This window comes from Wyeomyia smithii, chromosome 1 (assembly GCF_029784165.1).
Source record: "Wyeomyia smithii strain HCP4-BCI-WySm-NY-G18 chromosome 1, ASM2978416v1, whole genome shotgun sequence".
In the NCBI taxonomy this organism is placed as follows: Eukaryota; Metazoa; Arthropoda; class Insecta; order Diptera; family Culicidae; genus Wyeomyia; species Wyeomyia smithii.
Window position 1 is genome coordinate 12,225,875 of NC_073694.1, and position 17,655 is coordinate 12,243,529.

The following is a 17,655-nucleotide window of genomic DNA, read 5'->3' on the forward strand; positions in this document are numbered from 1 at the left end:
CTCAGCTTATATCTTTCCAAGCAATCCTGTCGGTATGGTTGGAAGAACGCATCTGATACATTGATTGCTACATCGTACCACTTTTTCTCAATGGAAACTAGTGGAAAGCTTTCGTTGTCTGGCAGGTTTTGGAAAACGCGTTGCAGCTGCGGGCCACCCAAGTGAAGAAGCTAAGCCCTTTTTTCTTTTCGATTTTTGATTTTGTACGCATCAAAATAACATTCGAGTGAACATTTCCAAGTTCTCCACTCCTTGACCAACTTATGCTTTTCAATCTCCTCGCACCGGAATGGTGCCACTGGCCTAGAATCCTCCATCTGTAAATGACATCAAACGTATTTATTACCATACGTTTATAACATCTATAGCTTCTTAATATGATAAACCTTCATAAAACTATTTGAAAATATTTTGCGTAAATTTCGAAACATCACTTCCTGTTCCAAAGATCAGGTACATTCATTTAATTATATACGCGAGAGCAGCGCTCTCCTTCTATTTAAATAGGTACAAGCTTTGACTGCAGCGCCCGTGACATACAATTCACCTCCTATTTATTTACAATAGGTACAAACTTTAATCGCACCACCCGTGAATACCAATTCACCTCCTTTCACAAAAGGTACATCCTTTAAGTACACGACCCGTGAATAGTAATTCACCTCCTATTCGTGATAGGCACATACTTTGGTCCCATTGCCCGTGAATTGTCATTCACCACCTTTTCTTCATAGGTACACACAAAACCGGTGAAAATTATTCACCTCCTGATTAGCACAGGTACGCGCAATTACCGATTCCCTTGCACATCTACAATGCTCTCCACCAAATAGCGAGCATCATCTGTTCGTATGGAGTTGATAGCAAAGAGTTCCCAACTTCAACTGTATGGAACTTACGGAAACTTACCCGATATTTCAGAAATAAACAAAATAATCTGAATTCAAAAATGAAGGAATTTCCTAAAATATCCATCACTTTTCGCGGTCAGCCAACATCTGTTGAAAATCGCTGTTACACTAAATAAATATTGCAACTTGCCACACTGGTCGTGATAAAACGTTCACAATTCCATACAACATCTATACGAAATTTGTTCTTATATCGAAGAACCAACACAAAAGCAAATCGACACATCTGCTCACACAGTCCCGTTCCAGGTAGAATCCTTTTCTCTTTGTCAACAATTATCGGCAGAAAACCGCGAGTTGCACGCTCTTTCCTTTTCCTTCTCTTCTCTTGCATCAATACAACCAGGTACATGCCTGACTGCCAAGTTGGTAGCAGCAGCGGCACTATGCGATCAAAATTATCCGCCATTTCTATGATAAGCATTTTCAGACGACATTTTAATCGACTTTCCCACTGAATCCGATTAATAATTCATTTCTTACCTTAAATCCCATCCTCGTCGCCAATTTGTGGGGTTCCAATTGAGTTGTAGATCAGAATACAATAGTTAAGTATCTATCTTATTTATTTAACCTAATGCGTTGAAACTTCGCGTCTAATGCACTCGCACTCTGCTTTTCTAGTTTTCGTCTCGGGTGACCAGCTTTCGTTCAACTCTTCTCCCGCTCTCTCGATGTAGAGCTAAAACCGAGGGGTCCGATCCTACACCGGTGTACATAAATCTCTCAGTAGTTCGTACGTCTTGGAACTAAGGTGATTAATCAAAACAGCTCTTTTCATAGCTTCTGCCACTCCATTAGATTCAAAAAAATGCTCTAGTTGCTCCTTATACAGCTCCCATTCTTCACTTTCAACATCGAAGCTACGAAAGTTAGCCACTGCTTCCGCCATTTTGATGTTTACGAATATTCACAAGAAATAAGTATAACGTTTGTATTTACTTCTATTCATAGGCGCAACTACGGGGGGGCTGAAGCCCCCCCTGGAACGTGTTTAGCCCCCCCTAGAATTTCCCAGAGAATGATTGTATTCAATATATATACATTCCATACTACTTATCAGAGCATCAAAATCCACACAAATTGAGATGTCGTCATTCATTGGCTAAGAACTAGCTCTGCACCCAGGATCGATTCTCAACCCTTGCTCTCTTACTCACCTTACCAGTCAGACGAGAGCTGTAGTAACTCGTGCTGGATCAAGTTGTCGCCAGTTTACTCGGTTTTGGGCTGTGTTTCACCAGTTCCCCAGACGTCTCATCACTCGCAAGTCTCTTTCGATCTGGTCGAGCCATCATGCACGCTGCGCCCCTTAATTTCTTGTGCCGGTAGGGTTGCTGAAGAGAAGTGATAGAAGTGATTTCACATGGTTGTCGTCCGGCATTCTTACGATGTGGCCGGCCCACCGCAACCTAATGTCTTTCGCCAGGTGTGCAATGTGGTTCTCTCCAAGCAGCGCTTGTAGCTCATGGTTCATGCGCTGTAGCCATTATCCGTCGTCCGCTTGTGCTCCACCGTAGATAGTCACCTTCTGTTCGCCGATGGGCACCTTCTGTTTGAAAATATCAAAAGGACTTCCATAGAGGACTACCGGTTTTCAGGGTTTTGTAGTTTTTTGTATCGAAGTGGTCATGTCCGATCATCACCGTGATTGGTGCGTACGTTTTTAATGTCTGAGAAGAACGGGCCGTCGTTGAGAACGTGGTCAATTTGTTTTGCTGTACGTTGGTCGAGGTAAGAAGGGACTTTGGACTGCTAATCCGCGGGAAGCTGCGAAGTTGGTGCATAGCAGGCTGTGCGGGCCGATAACCAGCTTATATAAGTCTATCCTTCCGTTCATGTCCCCAACGACGACCTTGATATCTCTACGCGAGCAGCTATCGTAGAGTTTCTCCAGCTGTGCGTAGAACGCTTCTTTCCCTGTATCAGGTCTTCCTTCGTGAGGGCAGTGCACATTGGGAATAGTGTAGTTGTGGAACCGGCCTTTAATTCTCAACAAACACAACCTGTCGCTGATTGCCTGCCGCTTTGGTGGTACTGTGCCTTGCGGCCACAAATCCACCGTACCTTCTCTCCTTTCAGGCAAAGCTCCTGGAGCGCAACGATGTCGAAGTGGCGGGGTTCTAGCTGATCCAGCAGAATCCGGTCGACATCCGGGTCATTAAGCGATCTACTGTTACATGTACTGAGCTTCTAATCGTCGTCCTTATTTCGTCGGCTGGGTCATTGCCGATTGTTCCGTTTCGTTTTGAATTCTTGATTCTCCGTAGTATGTTTATTTCAGTATGCTGCCTTACTAGGGCTGCGATGCCTAGTCTTGCGACGGAGCTGCCGCCATGGATGTAGCCGGCGAGACACTGCATTTCATAGTTCAACCGTCTGGTCCGGATCAGTCGCTGTTTGAGCCGCCCCTAGCCTGTGGGGTAGACGCGCAGACAAGCTGCTCTCTAGGAGACCAACTACCCCACCGGTTTACCGGTTTTTCCTTGGTTGCTCATATCCCAGTTGGTACCACGTGGAGGTAGGAATAGGGCAATATGCCTTGAACCACACTGGGGTCTATTTTATTCTAACTAGTACGGGTGAACTGTTAAAAAGCACTGCCCAGCCGTTTACCAAATCTAGCTCTCCTCAATATCGAATCATTGTTGCTAAAAGAGCTTGGCGTTGACGATGTGTTCAAGATATTCAGTACATCTTCGGAGATTCTAACCCGAAGTGATTTTTTCTGCTTTTACGATACTATTTTAAGCGTTATTAAATAAGCATATTCAATTTTTTTTTTCTTTTTTAAAATGACATACATGAAACCTAGCCCCCCCCCCTAGAAATTTTCCTTAGTTGCGCCCATGCTTCTATTCCATTTATTTGTGAAATACATCAATCGCCTAGCGTCGTTCGTACTCGAATGCAGGTCAACGATGCTCGTCGTGTACGCGGTAGTTTTTACACTGAGAAAAATCTCATATCTAACAATGATAAAAAAAATGTGGTGCTTCATCAACTGTGGTTGTCGTGAGGGGATTTCTGATTACTAGATCCACAACCGAATTCTCGAGGAACATTTCAAAAGGTCCTATCTGACATTTGTAAACAAAACCCAATTTATGCGTATTTATTTAGAAGAGCTTCTTGTCTTTAAGCTTAGTGAAAAAAAAATTGTTTTTGATTTTTATAAAAAAAAATTATAGTATCCGAAAAAAAGTCCAATTTGAAAAGCAACACAATATCGCACAGCTTTCTGTTTGGACCTTTTTACCTACTAGTAGGCCAATCTGTTATTCGAACAAAAACTTTGACAGATACAGATTGGACCTCGCATTTTAGACTGTTGAAAAACTTGTTAAAATTCTTTATCAGTGAAATGAAGTGCAAAAGAGAAAAAATGAAGTTATCTTCGTCTAAGCTTCAGTCGTTGCTCGGTAAGTTGGAGAATTATTTCGGAATTACTTAAGTTATTTGTGATACTTTGTTTTGCTAGATGTCGCCGAGAGAATTGATTTGCGTCTTCGAAGTCCAAAGACCAGAAATCGCATGAAAATTTTTTATCGCGGTTTTAGTATGAGAGTATGTGAGCTCTCCATGCAATCAACTGATTTGGAAGGTAAAGTTTAATACATATCATAATTTATGTAAAGTTATAATATGAAACTAACTATACGATTTCAGATTGTGAATCGTCATTCGAGGCTCAGTATCAACCTCGGCCATGTCACTACCGTCCTACTAATGGAGGTTGTCCGCACGACGGTATAGGGACATATAACTGTTCACCTTCTTGCCTCCATAAGATTGGTTCTTGTGATTGTTCATATAGTCACGAGTATAGTAAATTACGCAACACCTAGACGAATTTGGTAAATCTAGTTTATTCTTGTTTATTGTTATATACTAGATTTTTTTTTATTCTCGCTTATTTCCCGTCGGTCTATTTCCGCCACTGTTGTTGTGCCAATCACCGACGCCCGGAGAGGCGACTCCACCCAGGACCCTAACTCACGACCCGTTGATTAACGGACCGGCGCCAACGGCTTTACTTCCTCATGCGATGGAAGGCGTGATCCCAGAGATTTTTCGCCTCAGAAAATCTCCCGGTGTCGGCTAGGATTGAATCTAGACCAGCTGAGTTGGTTGTGAGTGGATCACGCCACCTCACAATCATCGACACCTATGTCGGCGGTGGGATTCGAACCCAGGCGTCTACTAGATAGTACATTATTATTTTTAATATGATTTTAGACGGAAATTTGGCATTGGAAACTACGCACTGATCTCGAACATCTCGCCGTCATCGTTGTTTTTTCTCTCACGATATTTCATATTAATATAATTCACTGTCATATTAATTCACTGTTTTGTTACCGTTTCTTTGTTTTTCTTTTAATCATTTAACTATTTCAAATATTTATACATCTCTAATCCTCTTGTATGAGCTTCCATTTATCATTTTCCTTCTTGACCCCTACTTCATCTTCTACGGTCTTTTCAGCGACGACTAAACTCACATCACCTGCCATCATGTGGCTAATGGATTCCAATTTTGATACACAAAAGAATTTGATGTAAGAATAATGCTCGTTAAAAAATGAAACCTCCATGAAAAAATATTGATAATATTTTATGGAAATGTATCTAGAATTCGAATATCCTATGACAATCATTTCGTATTATTGTTGATCATAATAATAAAATGGTTCTTGTCGAGCCTTTGTAGTCATTGAATCAAAGGTTTAATATGTTACCAATTTTAACTACAAGACCTATTAGATAGGTCCTATGTGATAATGAAAACAACATAGGTCCTATGTAACAAAAACATCAATAAAACCTGAAAAAAAGGTTAAAAACGTTAAAAAAGGCACTGGAGGTGAAGACGACGGTCTTTCACTACAATAAAGATCATATACGTAATTAAATTTTGTTTCTGTTAGAATTGGTAATTAAAAAAGATTTACAAAACATCAAGATCATTTTTCTCTGATTAGCATCAATGTCAGATAGGACCTTTTGAAATGTTTCTCTAGAATTAGGAAAAAAAAGACTGGAGTTTTCAAGAAAATACACCAGTACCTATATGTATGGACATCTGGAGCGTCCGGAACTTTTTGGACAAAAACGACACTCAAAAGTATGAAGAAAATCCTGTGATGCATTGAAGATAAAGGTTGAAAGTCTCCAACTAGACGTAGAAATCATATTCTTCCACACATTAGAACAGCTTGCACAATGATGTAGAAATGTAGAAACAAATATCTGAAAGAAGGATTTTGTTTACGAGCGTATTCGGTATGAAAAATTCGATTCGAATGAGAATCAGATGCGAAATCAAATAATGTAACTAGCGAAACTTCAACTAACCGATTATTTATTCGATTCGAGCAGAAATTTAAATAGTTGCCTACCGAAAAAAAAACCTTGACCTACCGCTGCTAAAACATCTAACAGCAAACTTCACAGGGCGGAATCACGTATGTGCAAAAGAATGCTGGTGCTGGGGTTACTACTATCTTTGTTGGTATTTTGCTTGGGAATGGAAAATTCTAACCGGTGCTGTCACCTCCAGAACTACAAACCATGAACCTTCTCCTACTTATTTACAAAAGCGCGTACAGCGCCAATCTATCGCCGTCAGGCATCCATCTTGGAGCGCGTTGCCGGTAGCAGTTTGGGCCAATCCACGAATTCAACACCGTACTTCAGTATACCGGCCCCGGTGACACCGACCATCGAGCCCCAGAACAGAATGAACAGCAAGTTTTCTGTGTTGTATTCTTGGGGATAAACGGCGGACGCGAAGAACATGGCGAACGCGAACAGTAGCACCACCGGGAACTAAAAAACAAATATTGATTATTATACCAATAGTTATAAGCAGTACATTATCGTAACTTACTGTTCCGTACTTCCAGCCCTTCTGAATGACCAACGGACACGGAACGGTTAATCCTTCACCGTCCTGTACAATGTAGTTTCCAAGGAACAAATCGATTGCGTCCTGCCGGACGCCGTCATTAAAATTGTTCTTATAATATCGCGTTAACGAATTTATACCATCCCGAATCAGGCCCATTTTGGTTCGCTTCCCGGTGCGGGTAAAGTCCGTCTTCAGTGCACCCGTGCCACTGTACTGGGTCGACACCAAATCGGCGTTGTCCGCCCAAACCTGTTTTTGTTTCCCATTCAAATTAGTGACAAGTTTGATTGGAAAAATCGCATACAACTTACCCCTTTGAAAAGCCACTCAAAAGCTGAGTTGGGATCGATGCGTTGACCGCTGGTCAAAACGCCGAGCCTCATCAGGCTCTGCTCCAAGCTACGCTTGGCCAGCATACTCTGAACGACGTTCGTCCTGTCGAGACAGTCGATGCAGTTCGTGCGGAAGACGCCATCCTGTGAGGATAGCAGCGTTCCATCCCTCCGCAGGTGGAACACACTAAATTCGTCCTGCTCGTGAGCCAGGCGGGCGATCAAAATATTCAACCGGTCGTAGCGCATCTTGCGACACTCGGCATGAAAGTCGTACGACTCGTAGCGAACATTTTGGTTACCTAGGGTCGAAATCGTTGTCGCAAATGCTTTCTCGAGGACGTCCTCCGCACCACGATGATCAATCAGGTTGACAAGCACCTGCCGGCCATAATGAATCAGCTGTACGTCAAAATGTTTCGAGCAGGCAATCAGGTGATCCCGACCCGGTACCAACTCCGGCGGTGGTTTGTACTTTAAATTCGGTGTCTGGCGCCAGAAGAGCGGAATGCTGCCCCGTGTCTGCACGAAGGAAACTTTATCTCCGCGGACATCAATGATCTGCTCGGTTTCGACGTAATTGGCAACGTTTCCCGTCTGGTCGATACCTCGGCAGAACAGGCGGGTCCCGGCACGGTGCACCGACCGGCGCGATACCAAAATCCACTGGAAGGTGTGACCGTTCACCATTACGTCGTTGATCGAGATGACTAGAAAAATAACAATAAGATAACAGATTCATTGTTTCATTTTGTCAGCTACTCACAGCCAAGAATGATGGGCAAACAGTACTGCCTGAGTTCGGGCCGGTGGAAATGCTTCAGCAGATATCCATTCCAAACGAAGCGCAAATCCGCTCGCTCGTACAGTCCGGTATGCAGGAAATCCGGAGGCATCGAGTGCAAACGCTGCAGCGTGTGTGTGATGTCGTACGTATAGGAGAAATAGTAGTACGGAGTGTCCAGTACCTGCCGCAGCATCGCCACATAGACGCTGTTTTGAACTTTCTAAAAAAAGAACGTTCAATTTTCACCGATTTATCTAAACCGGAAACCAAACCTGAGTATCGCTCAAATGTGTCAACGAGGGAACAAATGGAATGATGTCGAATCCAGCCAGTCGCCAGATGACCTGTGCGTTCACGATGCCAACGAATATCCGGTGGGTCATCACGATCAGGTGGAATCCGCTGATCAGTTTGATCACCCCCAGGATGCCGCATATTTTTCGAATTTGAATGCCATGGGGAAGCTGGTTTGTCTTGACTGGAAGAGACAAAACTGTGAGAAATGTTTTCATCATGTTTCACGAACCTACCTTGTAGAGACGTTTCCCGGCTGATTCGGTCTATGATCAGTACCTCACTCTTTCCGTTTGGTTCGATATAGAACTTGTCAGCCGTGATATAGCTGAGAAAGGAAAACGTTGCAGTTACTTCTCTTGAATTCCATCACAGATTTCACCGTCTTGTGAAAGCTAAACACACTTACAGGTTCATATCGTCGTGAATCTCCCAGGCAGCCATCGTTGCTCTCTTTTGGTAGCTTAGCTTTCGACCGAGTAAAAGCAGCAATCCTGACCGAAAGGAAAATGCCTATTTCCGCTTTTCAGTTGTCCTGACTTCGTCGGACCATGGAGAAAAATCGATGACGTGATTCGAGTCCGAGGGCAGAACGAGTTGACAGCGAGTGAAAATCAACAATAATTCGAGGCTCCAATCAGCGAAAGGTCTAAGCTGCATACCGGTGTCGAAAGAAGAAAAACCACCTTCATTTGACACATAGTTGGCGCTGATTTCAAAATATTGATTTTGAGGGGAAGACGACTTTGTTATACATAAATACTGGGAACGATTCTGTAAAAGTAAAATGAAATCAAACAGATATTAGCTCGTATTTCAAACAATAAATTTTATTTCGTCAATCAATGTAGACTACAATTCTAATGTATACGTTAATCTTAAGCTATCGAGTTCTAGCACGTAATGCGCTTTTTAATGCGTTCCGGGACATGGTAACGTCTATAATCTCGCAGTGTTTGTTGTATGCGTTTATGATGCTGTTAATTGGTCCATGTTTGGCGTACAGTGACCGGTAATTATTGTTAGTAAAAATATTGCGCGTTCTTAAAGGACGAGAAGAACATAAAAGTTAAGAGTTTCCAGCAGATTTGGTGAATTAACACGTTGTGAGATCATATCGTTTACAAAGGTAATCATGGTTGTTTCTCGTCGTTTCTTCAGAGTTTCGATATTAATAAGCATGCAGCGGGGTTCGTAAGAAGGGAGAGGATATGATGCCCAATTGAGTTTCCTTAATGCAAAAACCAGAAATTGTTTTTGAACTGATTCAATACGATTGATATGAACTTCTTCATATGGGGACCAAACTATACTGCTCTAATATTGATCGAACATAGCTCACAAAAAGAGTTTTTATTGTGTATGGGTCCTTGAAATGATAACTGAAACGTTTAATAAAACCAAGCATACTGTTGGCTTTGTTGATTATTGTGTTATAATGATTCACGAAAGTGAGTTTCCTAAGTCTCTCATTTTGGTACATCTCTCTACAAGTTGTTGGCCTATGTAATAGTTCATAGTTTGCATTGAAAGTTTTCTTGTATATGATATGACATTACATTTCTTAATATTTATATCAAGTAAGCTTTTCAGACACCAAGTATAGAAGGTATTGATCTGCAACTGAAACAATTCGAGGTCAGACTGGTTTTTAATCTCCATATACAATTTCATATCGTCGGCATAGATTAAAATTTTGATCTGGTTAAGTAAAAGGGTTACATCATTAACGAACAAAATGAATAGTAAGGGTCCTAAATCTGATCCTTGTGGAACTCCAGATGTTACCTTCACTGGATCAGAGAGATGGCCTTTGAAACGGACAAATTGTGTTCTGTTCGTCAAATAAGATTCAGTCCATTTCACGAGTTGGTTATCTAGTCCAATGCGTTTTAGTTTGAAAATCAGTAATGTTATATCGACTCTATCGAAAGCTTTACTATAATCGGTATATAATGTTTCAACGTAGTTACCTCTATCCATTGCAGCGAGTGTGAAATTAACGAATTCTAATAGATTAGTAGCTGTGGACCTTCCTTTGAAAAAACCATGTTGGTTGATTGTAATACTATTTTTCACCTGTTCGAAAATTCGTTTATTAACGATTGATTCAAATAGTTTCGGAATACAAGAGAAGATTGCTATGCCGCGATAATTTTTTATATCAGAGCGTTTACCTGACTTAAAGATAGGGATGAGAAATGATTTTTTCCACACCTGTTTTGATTGAAAGATTGAAAAGCCAAAACAGTGGTTTTACAAAAGAAGAAGCAAATGTTTTAAGCATAGATGGTGGAATTCCATCTGGCCCAGCACCCTTAGTTGCATCTAGGGATTCTAATGATGTTAATATTTCTTGAACAGTTATATTTTGAACTGATACACTATTGGTACATTCAGGTAAATGCGTGAAGTAGTTAAAATCTCTATTTTCATCCGGGTTTTTGTAAACGGTCTGGAAAAATTTCGCAAATTGGTTGCAAATAAGCTGAGACTCGGTACTTTCGTTACCTTCAAAATGCATGCGTGATGGAAATTTATTAGTTTTCATTTTTTCCTTTGCAAAACGGTAAAACTGCTTTGGATCAGATTTGATATTACTTTCTACCCTAGAGTTATAATTCTCATAAGCTAATGAGATATCTGCATCTAGTTCGCTGCAGATGTTCTTGTATCGTTCCAGATTGGTCTCACATTTATGGTGTTTGTACATTTTATGGTTAGTGCGTTTTTTCGTCCTAGGAACTGTATCATTTATAATTTCGTATAATAGAGAGAGAAACGTATTCGCGGCTTTTTCAATATCCTGTTTGCCTCGCAAAGGTGATTGCCAGTCGACTACACTGAGTTTACGGTCGATTTCTGTTATATTAGCTTTTTTAAAGTCATACACATACTCAAATTCACTATCATTGGGACGTGATCTAGTGCTATCTATGTTCAATGAATACTCAATGGCTGTATGAAATTTCTCATTTTTCCATAGAGGATCAACGGCTTTATCTACGCTAAAATCTTCAGTGCAGTTTGTGAACAAGAGATCTAAAAAACAGTTTAGTTCATTTCGTATTGCGTTTACTTGATATAATCCTAACTGACTGGTCGTGTCGAAAATTTGCTGTAGTGCCTCGTTATCTCCTACTATAGGAAGCAACAGTGATTCGTTATCGCAGTCCTTGATGAAGTCTGCATCTTTTTGATTGAAATCGCCGTATATATGAATTTTAATTTCCGGGTCAGAGTTACAAATTACTGATTTGGCGGTTTCTAAAAATAATTCTTAATATTGTTTTTTTGCAAATTGTGGAGGGAAGTATACTGATGCAAAAATGTGGCATTGACCGTTTAATACAGTTTTGACCCAAACATCGTCAAATTCTTTATACTTCATCGTTGGGACCAACTCTGCATCGAACTTTGTCTTGACGGCTACTAGTACACCGCCACCAGATTTTTTATCAGTTAACAAAAGATCACGATCGCTTCTGAATACTTGATAACTGTTTCCAAAAACCTCCTCACTCTTTATACTTTCAGACCAACTTGTTTCCGTTCCTATAATGATTGAATACATACAACCACCAATTTTTTTTACTAAGGATATCAATTTTTTTTTAACTACTCATTCTGTTAAAATTCTGGCAATAAATTACAAACTCTTCAGAGCCACGTCTTGAATTACTCTCTTTCTCATCGAAAGGAGTCATTATTTCCGAAAAATCGGTCTATAAAATTTGTCGGCACTTTCCCTTGCGCGTTGCAGGGATTGGATCCTCTGGTTGTTCAAGTGTCTACTATAAGAATTAAGGTTTTCGGAAGCCGCTTGTTAAATAATAAGCATCGCTAGCGAAATCTGTTGTGAAAATCCGGTTGTGAAACACACAGATGTTTTACAAACCTGCAGTTTACAGTTCATGCGAAGCGAAATTCCCGAGTTTAGACTTCGAGCGAAGTGAAAATTGGCAGGAACTGACAGAATATAAACGTACTGAAATGTTAAGTTTTCGCTAGAGACTTCTTCTTTCACGAGCGCGTACATGGGTGAAAAAAGTAAGTTCAAGTGAAAAAGATGCGATCCACAATATTCGATTTCGGTGGATCAAACCTGTTTACAGTTCCAAGCGAAGTGAAAACTTTGCAGGTTGCATTTTTCACGCACGTGAAAAAATGAACATTTTGTATGAAATTTTCACTTCGTTTGGAACTCTAAGCATGGCTGTACGTGGAAATGAATGAAAAGTTTCTTCTACTACCATTTTTACTAATGGCAAATTTCTTTATTCCACCAGCTCATATTGTTTTGACCTGGAGCCATCCTAACTGATGTTAAAATCCTTCTTTATTCGCTGGATTTTGACCCAGTACCTGACATGCTGCTTCAAGCGCACCGCTTTAACAATTTTCTGGCATCATTTCATCATTTGTGTCCCAAATCGCGATGTCGCTTCTTTATTCCTCGGCAGATTTGCCCTGACGCAGTGGAATAAAGAAATTCGCTATAAGCTTAGAGGTATTTGTTGTTCTGAAAATCATGCCCGTTTGCGTTGATCACGTTTGTTGACCTTGTTGTGACGGGAAACGATCTACTAAATTAATTTCCTATCCGGTGGAAAGTTCATATGCAACCATTTAGTTTTACCGCAGATAGACGTTAAGGCTGAATTTTGAACATTTGAAAAGTTTAACAGTACTAACAATGAGTAATTAAATAACGCTACCAGCGAAGTCAACTTCGTACACTTGTGAAAAACAAATATTGCTAGTGTACAAATAATTTATAACGTATTTCTGTTAGGAAATTTACCCTGAATATTCGATCAATGTTGTTTTTGCTCGAACATCTTACACATGAGAATGGCAACACAATGGCAGCTCACTGTGATTGCGCAATTGGATAACGGAAGCTTGCAGTCATATTGGTGCTACTATTTTTTGCTTTTGGATTCCTTATCTTTTGCTTTTGGATTCCTTATCCATACAGTATAGATTCAATTTTTAGCCAAGCTTGATATTTTTTTCAGACGACAGGAGACTGTTTTTCTTGTGATATTTGCCTAACATTACACCTTGCCACAAAAATCAGAAAAAAGTAAATTTAATCACAGAAAAACCATGAAGAGATAAACACTATATACGATTAATTAGAGAATCTTGGAAAGATAATACGAGGAACAATAAATAATGACCAAGTGAAAAACGATTTCACTCCCAAATTTTACTGAAAATTGGAACTAATCGGTGCTCAAACATAGATCACCTATTAGAAATAAAACATAGTGAATCTTACAATGAAACTGATACAGTTACCTTAAAGTCGTGGATGAATTTTTTAAAATTGTTAGTGGAAAAACAAAGAAGGTAGCTATAGAGAAAGCGCAACTGGAAATTGAACGATTTGGGCGGATATCAGCACAACTGCAACTTAAGTTGAACTAAACTGAGACAAAGTCGATCATATTCAACAATGTCGATGAAGATATAAATCTGAAAATGTAACAATACGATATCGAGGCGGCAAGGAACCACAAACACCTCGGGCTTTTTATAGATTAGGCATTGAGTTTTGGATCACAAGAAAGATCAATAAATCAAAAAAATTGTAAAGCGCCAAAATAATAGATAACATAAAACAAGGCGCAACACCAAAAGTTATGGTACTGTTCCATAAAGCATTATATGGAAATTTCATATTTTATGGCTCATCGGTACACGGAAGAATAGCTAAAACACACCAGAAACAACTCGAAGTAACAAACAGGCTATGCCAACGAATCACTACCGATTGATCAAAACCAATCTGGTTAAAGCCCAGGCCTCCTTATCTGAAAAAAAAATTTTACAAAAAACAAAAAAAAAAATAGTAAAACCATATTCGTGTTCAAGGTTTTAGTAACAACTTTATTCTTTCAATATTAAACACAACATATTTATACAGAATGTATATACAGTAGCATGGTTTGTAATATTTACATCACAGACTTGAAATGTCCACCCTTGGCTTTACGCTCATACGCTTAGAAGAGCCTTTGGGCAATAGCTGGCGGTCATTTTGGTGGTTATAAAAATGCTCCACAGTGAAAATTTTCTCATCGGTGAATAAAATTGTGCGATGGCGCCCATCGCAAAATTCTTCCAACAGAATCTTCGATTTTCGGTACCGATTTTCTTTCATCCTGTCATTTAGGTAATGATTTTTTGAAAATTTGTAACAACGTAAACCTAAATCCTTGTGAAGAACAGTTCGTACACAAGCGGGGGCCTAGTGTGGTTGGTAACGTCTCCGCCAAGCACGCTCGACGCCTGGGTTCGTATCCCACCGCCGACATAGGTGTCGATGGTTGTGAGGTGGCGTGATCCACTCACAACCAACCCAACTGGTCTAGATTCAATCCTAGCCGACACCGGGAGATTTTTTGAGGCGAAAAATCTCTGGGATCACGCCTTCCATCGCATGAGGAAGTAAAGCCGTTGGCGCCGGTCCGTTAATAAACGGGTCGTGAGTTAGGGTCCTGGGAGTGGAGTCGCCTCCCTGGGTGTCGGTGATTGGCCACAACAGTGGCGGAACTAGACCGACGGAAAATAAGTGAGAATAAAAAAAAAAAAAAAACAGTTCGTACAGATCTAGGCTAAATTTTTAATGATTTAGCAATTTTTCGAATTGACCTTCTAGAATCACGGGTAATCCGGTGATGAAGCCAAGTTTAAAAATTGCATAGGTTAGCTCATTTCTACATCTTTCAAATCTTAGTTATACACTGAAATAAAAAACACGGATAATTATTCCTCACACAAAAGGGATACAGAAGAAAAACAACTGCTAATGCTTGACCGGTTCCAAAAAACAGGACGACAGTAATTACACTTTTCCTTGAGCACTAGAACTATTGTCCGTCACATTTACATAGACTTTACCACCTTTTCAGAATTATCGAAACTTGCTAACGATAGTTGATCGATTTTCCCGCAATCCCTGCGAGTGGATTGACTGCACCAACTATTGATATTCCGCTTTATGCTAGCTAGATTTTGTGGTTCGGTACCCGATCAAGGACGACAGTTCAAATCCGAGCTATTCAAAGTATTAGCAACATTCCCATTCATACGACAGCTAACCACCCGCAAGCGATTTGAATAGTGAATCGCACATTAAAAGCCACCATTCTTGGAATCAATCACCATAGTCATAGTCGGCTCTCAATGGGTCTGGTCGGTCTCCGAGCCGCTTATCGTTATGATCTGAAGTGTTTGTCTGAACATTTGATGTACGGTCAAGCGCTTAAACTACACAAAACATTCGCTGATATTTTTTTGGTGGAGATCCCACGGAATGAAGCGAAATTTCTTCTATACCACCATGCGGCTCTAATATAACTACGCCCGTTTTGTAACTGGCTCTTCCTTTTTCTTAAGCTTCGTCTCCTCCGATACTTTCGATAGATGTAAGCGCACACTCATTCTAGTTGGCATCCAGCGGAAAATGATTGATTGAGCTCACACAAACGCAACAATATAACCCGTATTGTGCTGCGATATGAAACGACAATCGGTTTTTTTTTTGTTCGTCGGATGGAACCACATTACAGAAGATGCAGCGCACTTTAAATTACGCAATAGTTTGCTACGATCTTGCGCGTAGCCAATTGCAGCTATGCGACTGAAGGACAACAAAACTCTGTTCGTACTGACAGATACATATTAAGGCGATACATCGTTCTGAAAAAAAGTGTTAATAATGTTTTGAAATTCTTTACGCAAAAGTGGAGTTGAATGGATACCTGTTTTTTATACTCAGAGTGCAAGCAGGTCAAAATAATATTTCACTTTTAATTCTAATGTAAAAACTTTTGAAAAAATAATAAATATTTAATCATTTTTTTTTGTCCAAAAAAGGATCATTTGTTGTTCAATTAAAAATTCGGTATGATACTCATCGCATCTCTATGCTTCATTGGAAAAAATCACAGGAAGGTTATATGCAAAGCCACGACCGCAAGGTTGAAGTAGAATACTTTTACAAAAAAGATAACTCGGCTGCTTGCGTGTCAGTCATTTTTTCTAGTAAAGCGTTGACCGTTCATTGGCAGTATTGTAATTTCTTTTTGTTTGATATTTTGAATGAAGTTCATTGAATATTTTTAAATTTTGTGCAAATGAGAAGTTGAAGTGCTGCCGAATTGTGATATGCACATTTAATACGACATCATTAAACGAGAACGGAACAAAGGCTACGGTTATGCAGAACGCGAATGACGGCGCGATGCGATTCGCCTAACCGTGGTGAAATGTACAGCTCTTTTTAAGGCGAAGTAGAGCTATACATTTCAACACATTTCGTCTTGCCGAATCGCATCGTGCCGTTATTTGCGTTCTGCATAACCGTAGCCAAACACTAAGCGACGCACGTAACACGTAATAATAGTCAGAGTATGCATGTAAATGAAGATAATTAACTTTGGATTATAGCGCAAAACGAGAAAATATTAACTCTTCAAATATTCATTTTTGTTCTTCAAATTTCTGTTGTTCAATTTAATATCCGATGAAATGTGTGTTTATCATCTGATGAAGCTCTTATATAGGACGAATTTCGCGCCAAATGAACCCGCGGTTGGCAGCACACTCTCCGAATTGGTTGAAATATTTCGGGTGTGAAGACACCACATAATTGAGCATCTCTGCATACTTACTTTTTCCAAAATTAGTTTAGACTGTCTTCTGAAAAGGGCGAAACTTTTTTTGCCGATTTTTTGTAAATCAATATAATTCAAAAACGGTAAATTCTACAAGAAAGTGTTCTATAGGAAACATTTAGGAAATTGTTCGAATTTTCATAAAAAAAAATATGAAAAAAATTATATATCAAGTCGTACACTGAAAAAAAATGCAATTTAAACACAAAACATCGATTTAAAAAAAATGGTCATCTCCGAATTGACTAAAAAAATTTTTGGTGAAAGACAGCATTGTTGGCTACATTTCGTTCATACATTGCAACTTGAGCATATTTAAGGAAAAAAGTTATTCTCTAAAATAAAAAATGAAAATGCAAACTAAAACCAAGATATATTATTTTTCTAGTGTAAAACACCTTGATAGAATGAAATACTTGTTATGTTGTGTAAATGTGTAATGTCAATGAATTAGGTAATTGTAGAATCAGTGTTTGAGTGTTGTTTTTGACTCTGGAAGCAAAATCCTGCTGTAGAACATAGGTAACCCAAACGCGGTAGGTAATTTTCTCCCGAGAGGAGTGCTGCTGCTGGTATTTTGACTGCTACAAAAATTTCTCAAAAATTATTTTTATGTCAGATGGAGCAGCTGCTCATTATAAAAAAAAAATACGAGCCTGTGTGATTTCGAATTAAGGCATAAATTAGAAGTAGAGTGGCGCTTTTTCGCAACATCACATGGGAAAGG

At 39.7% G+C, this 17,655-nt stretch overlaps 1 protein-coding gene across 1 annotated transcript; it reads right to left on the bottom strand.

The window, feature by feature from the left end:
* Window positions 1-6,250: 6,250 nt before the first annotated feature.
* LOC129717481 (phosphatidylinositol-3-phosphatase SAC1) lies at window positions 6,251-8,861 on the bottom strand. The gene is made up of 7 exons (XM_055667396.1): window positions 8,648-8,861; window positions 8,475-8,566; window positions 8,217-8,422; window positions 7,924-8,164; window positions 7,137-7,867; window positions 6,805-7,074; window positions 6,251-6,743 (listed from the first exon to the last, which is right to left on the bottom strand). The coding sequence occupies exons 1-7, from the start codon at window positions 8,680-8,682 to the stop codon at window positions 6,540-6,542; spliced, it is 1,779 nt and encodes a 592-aa protein (XP_055523371.1). The 5' UTR covers window positions 8,683-8,861; the 3' UTR covers window positions 6,251-6,539.
* Window positions 8,862-17,655: the final 8,794 nt, after the last annotated feature.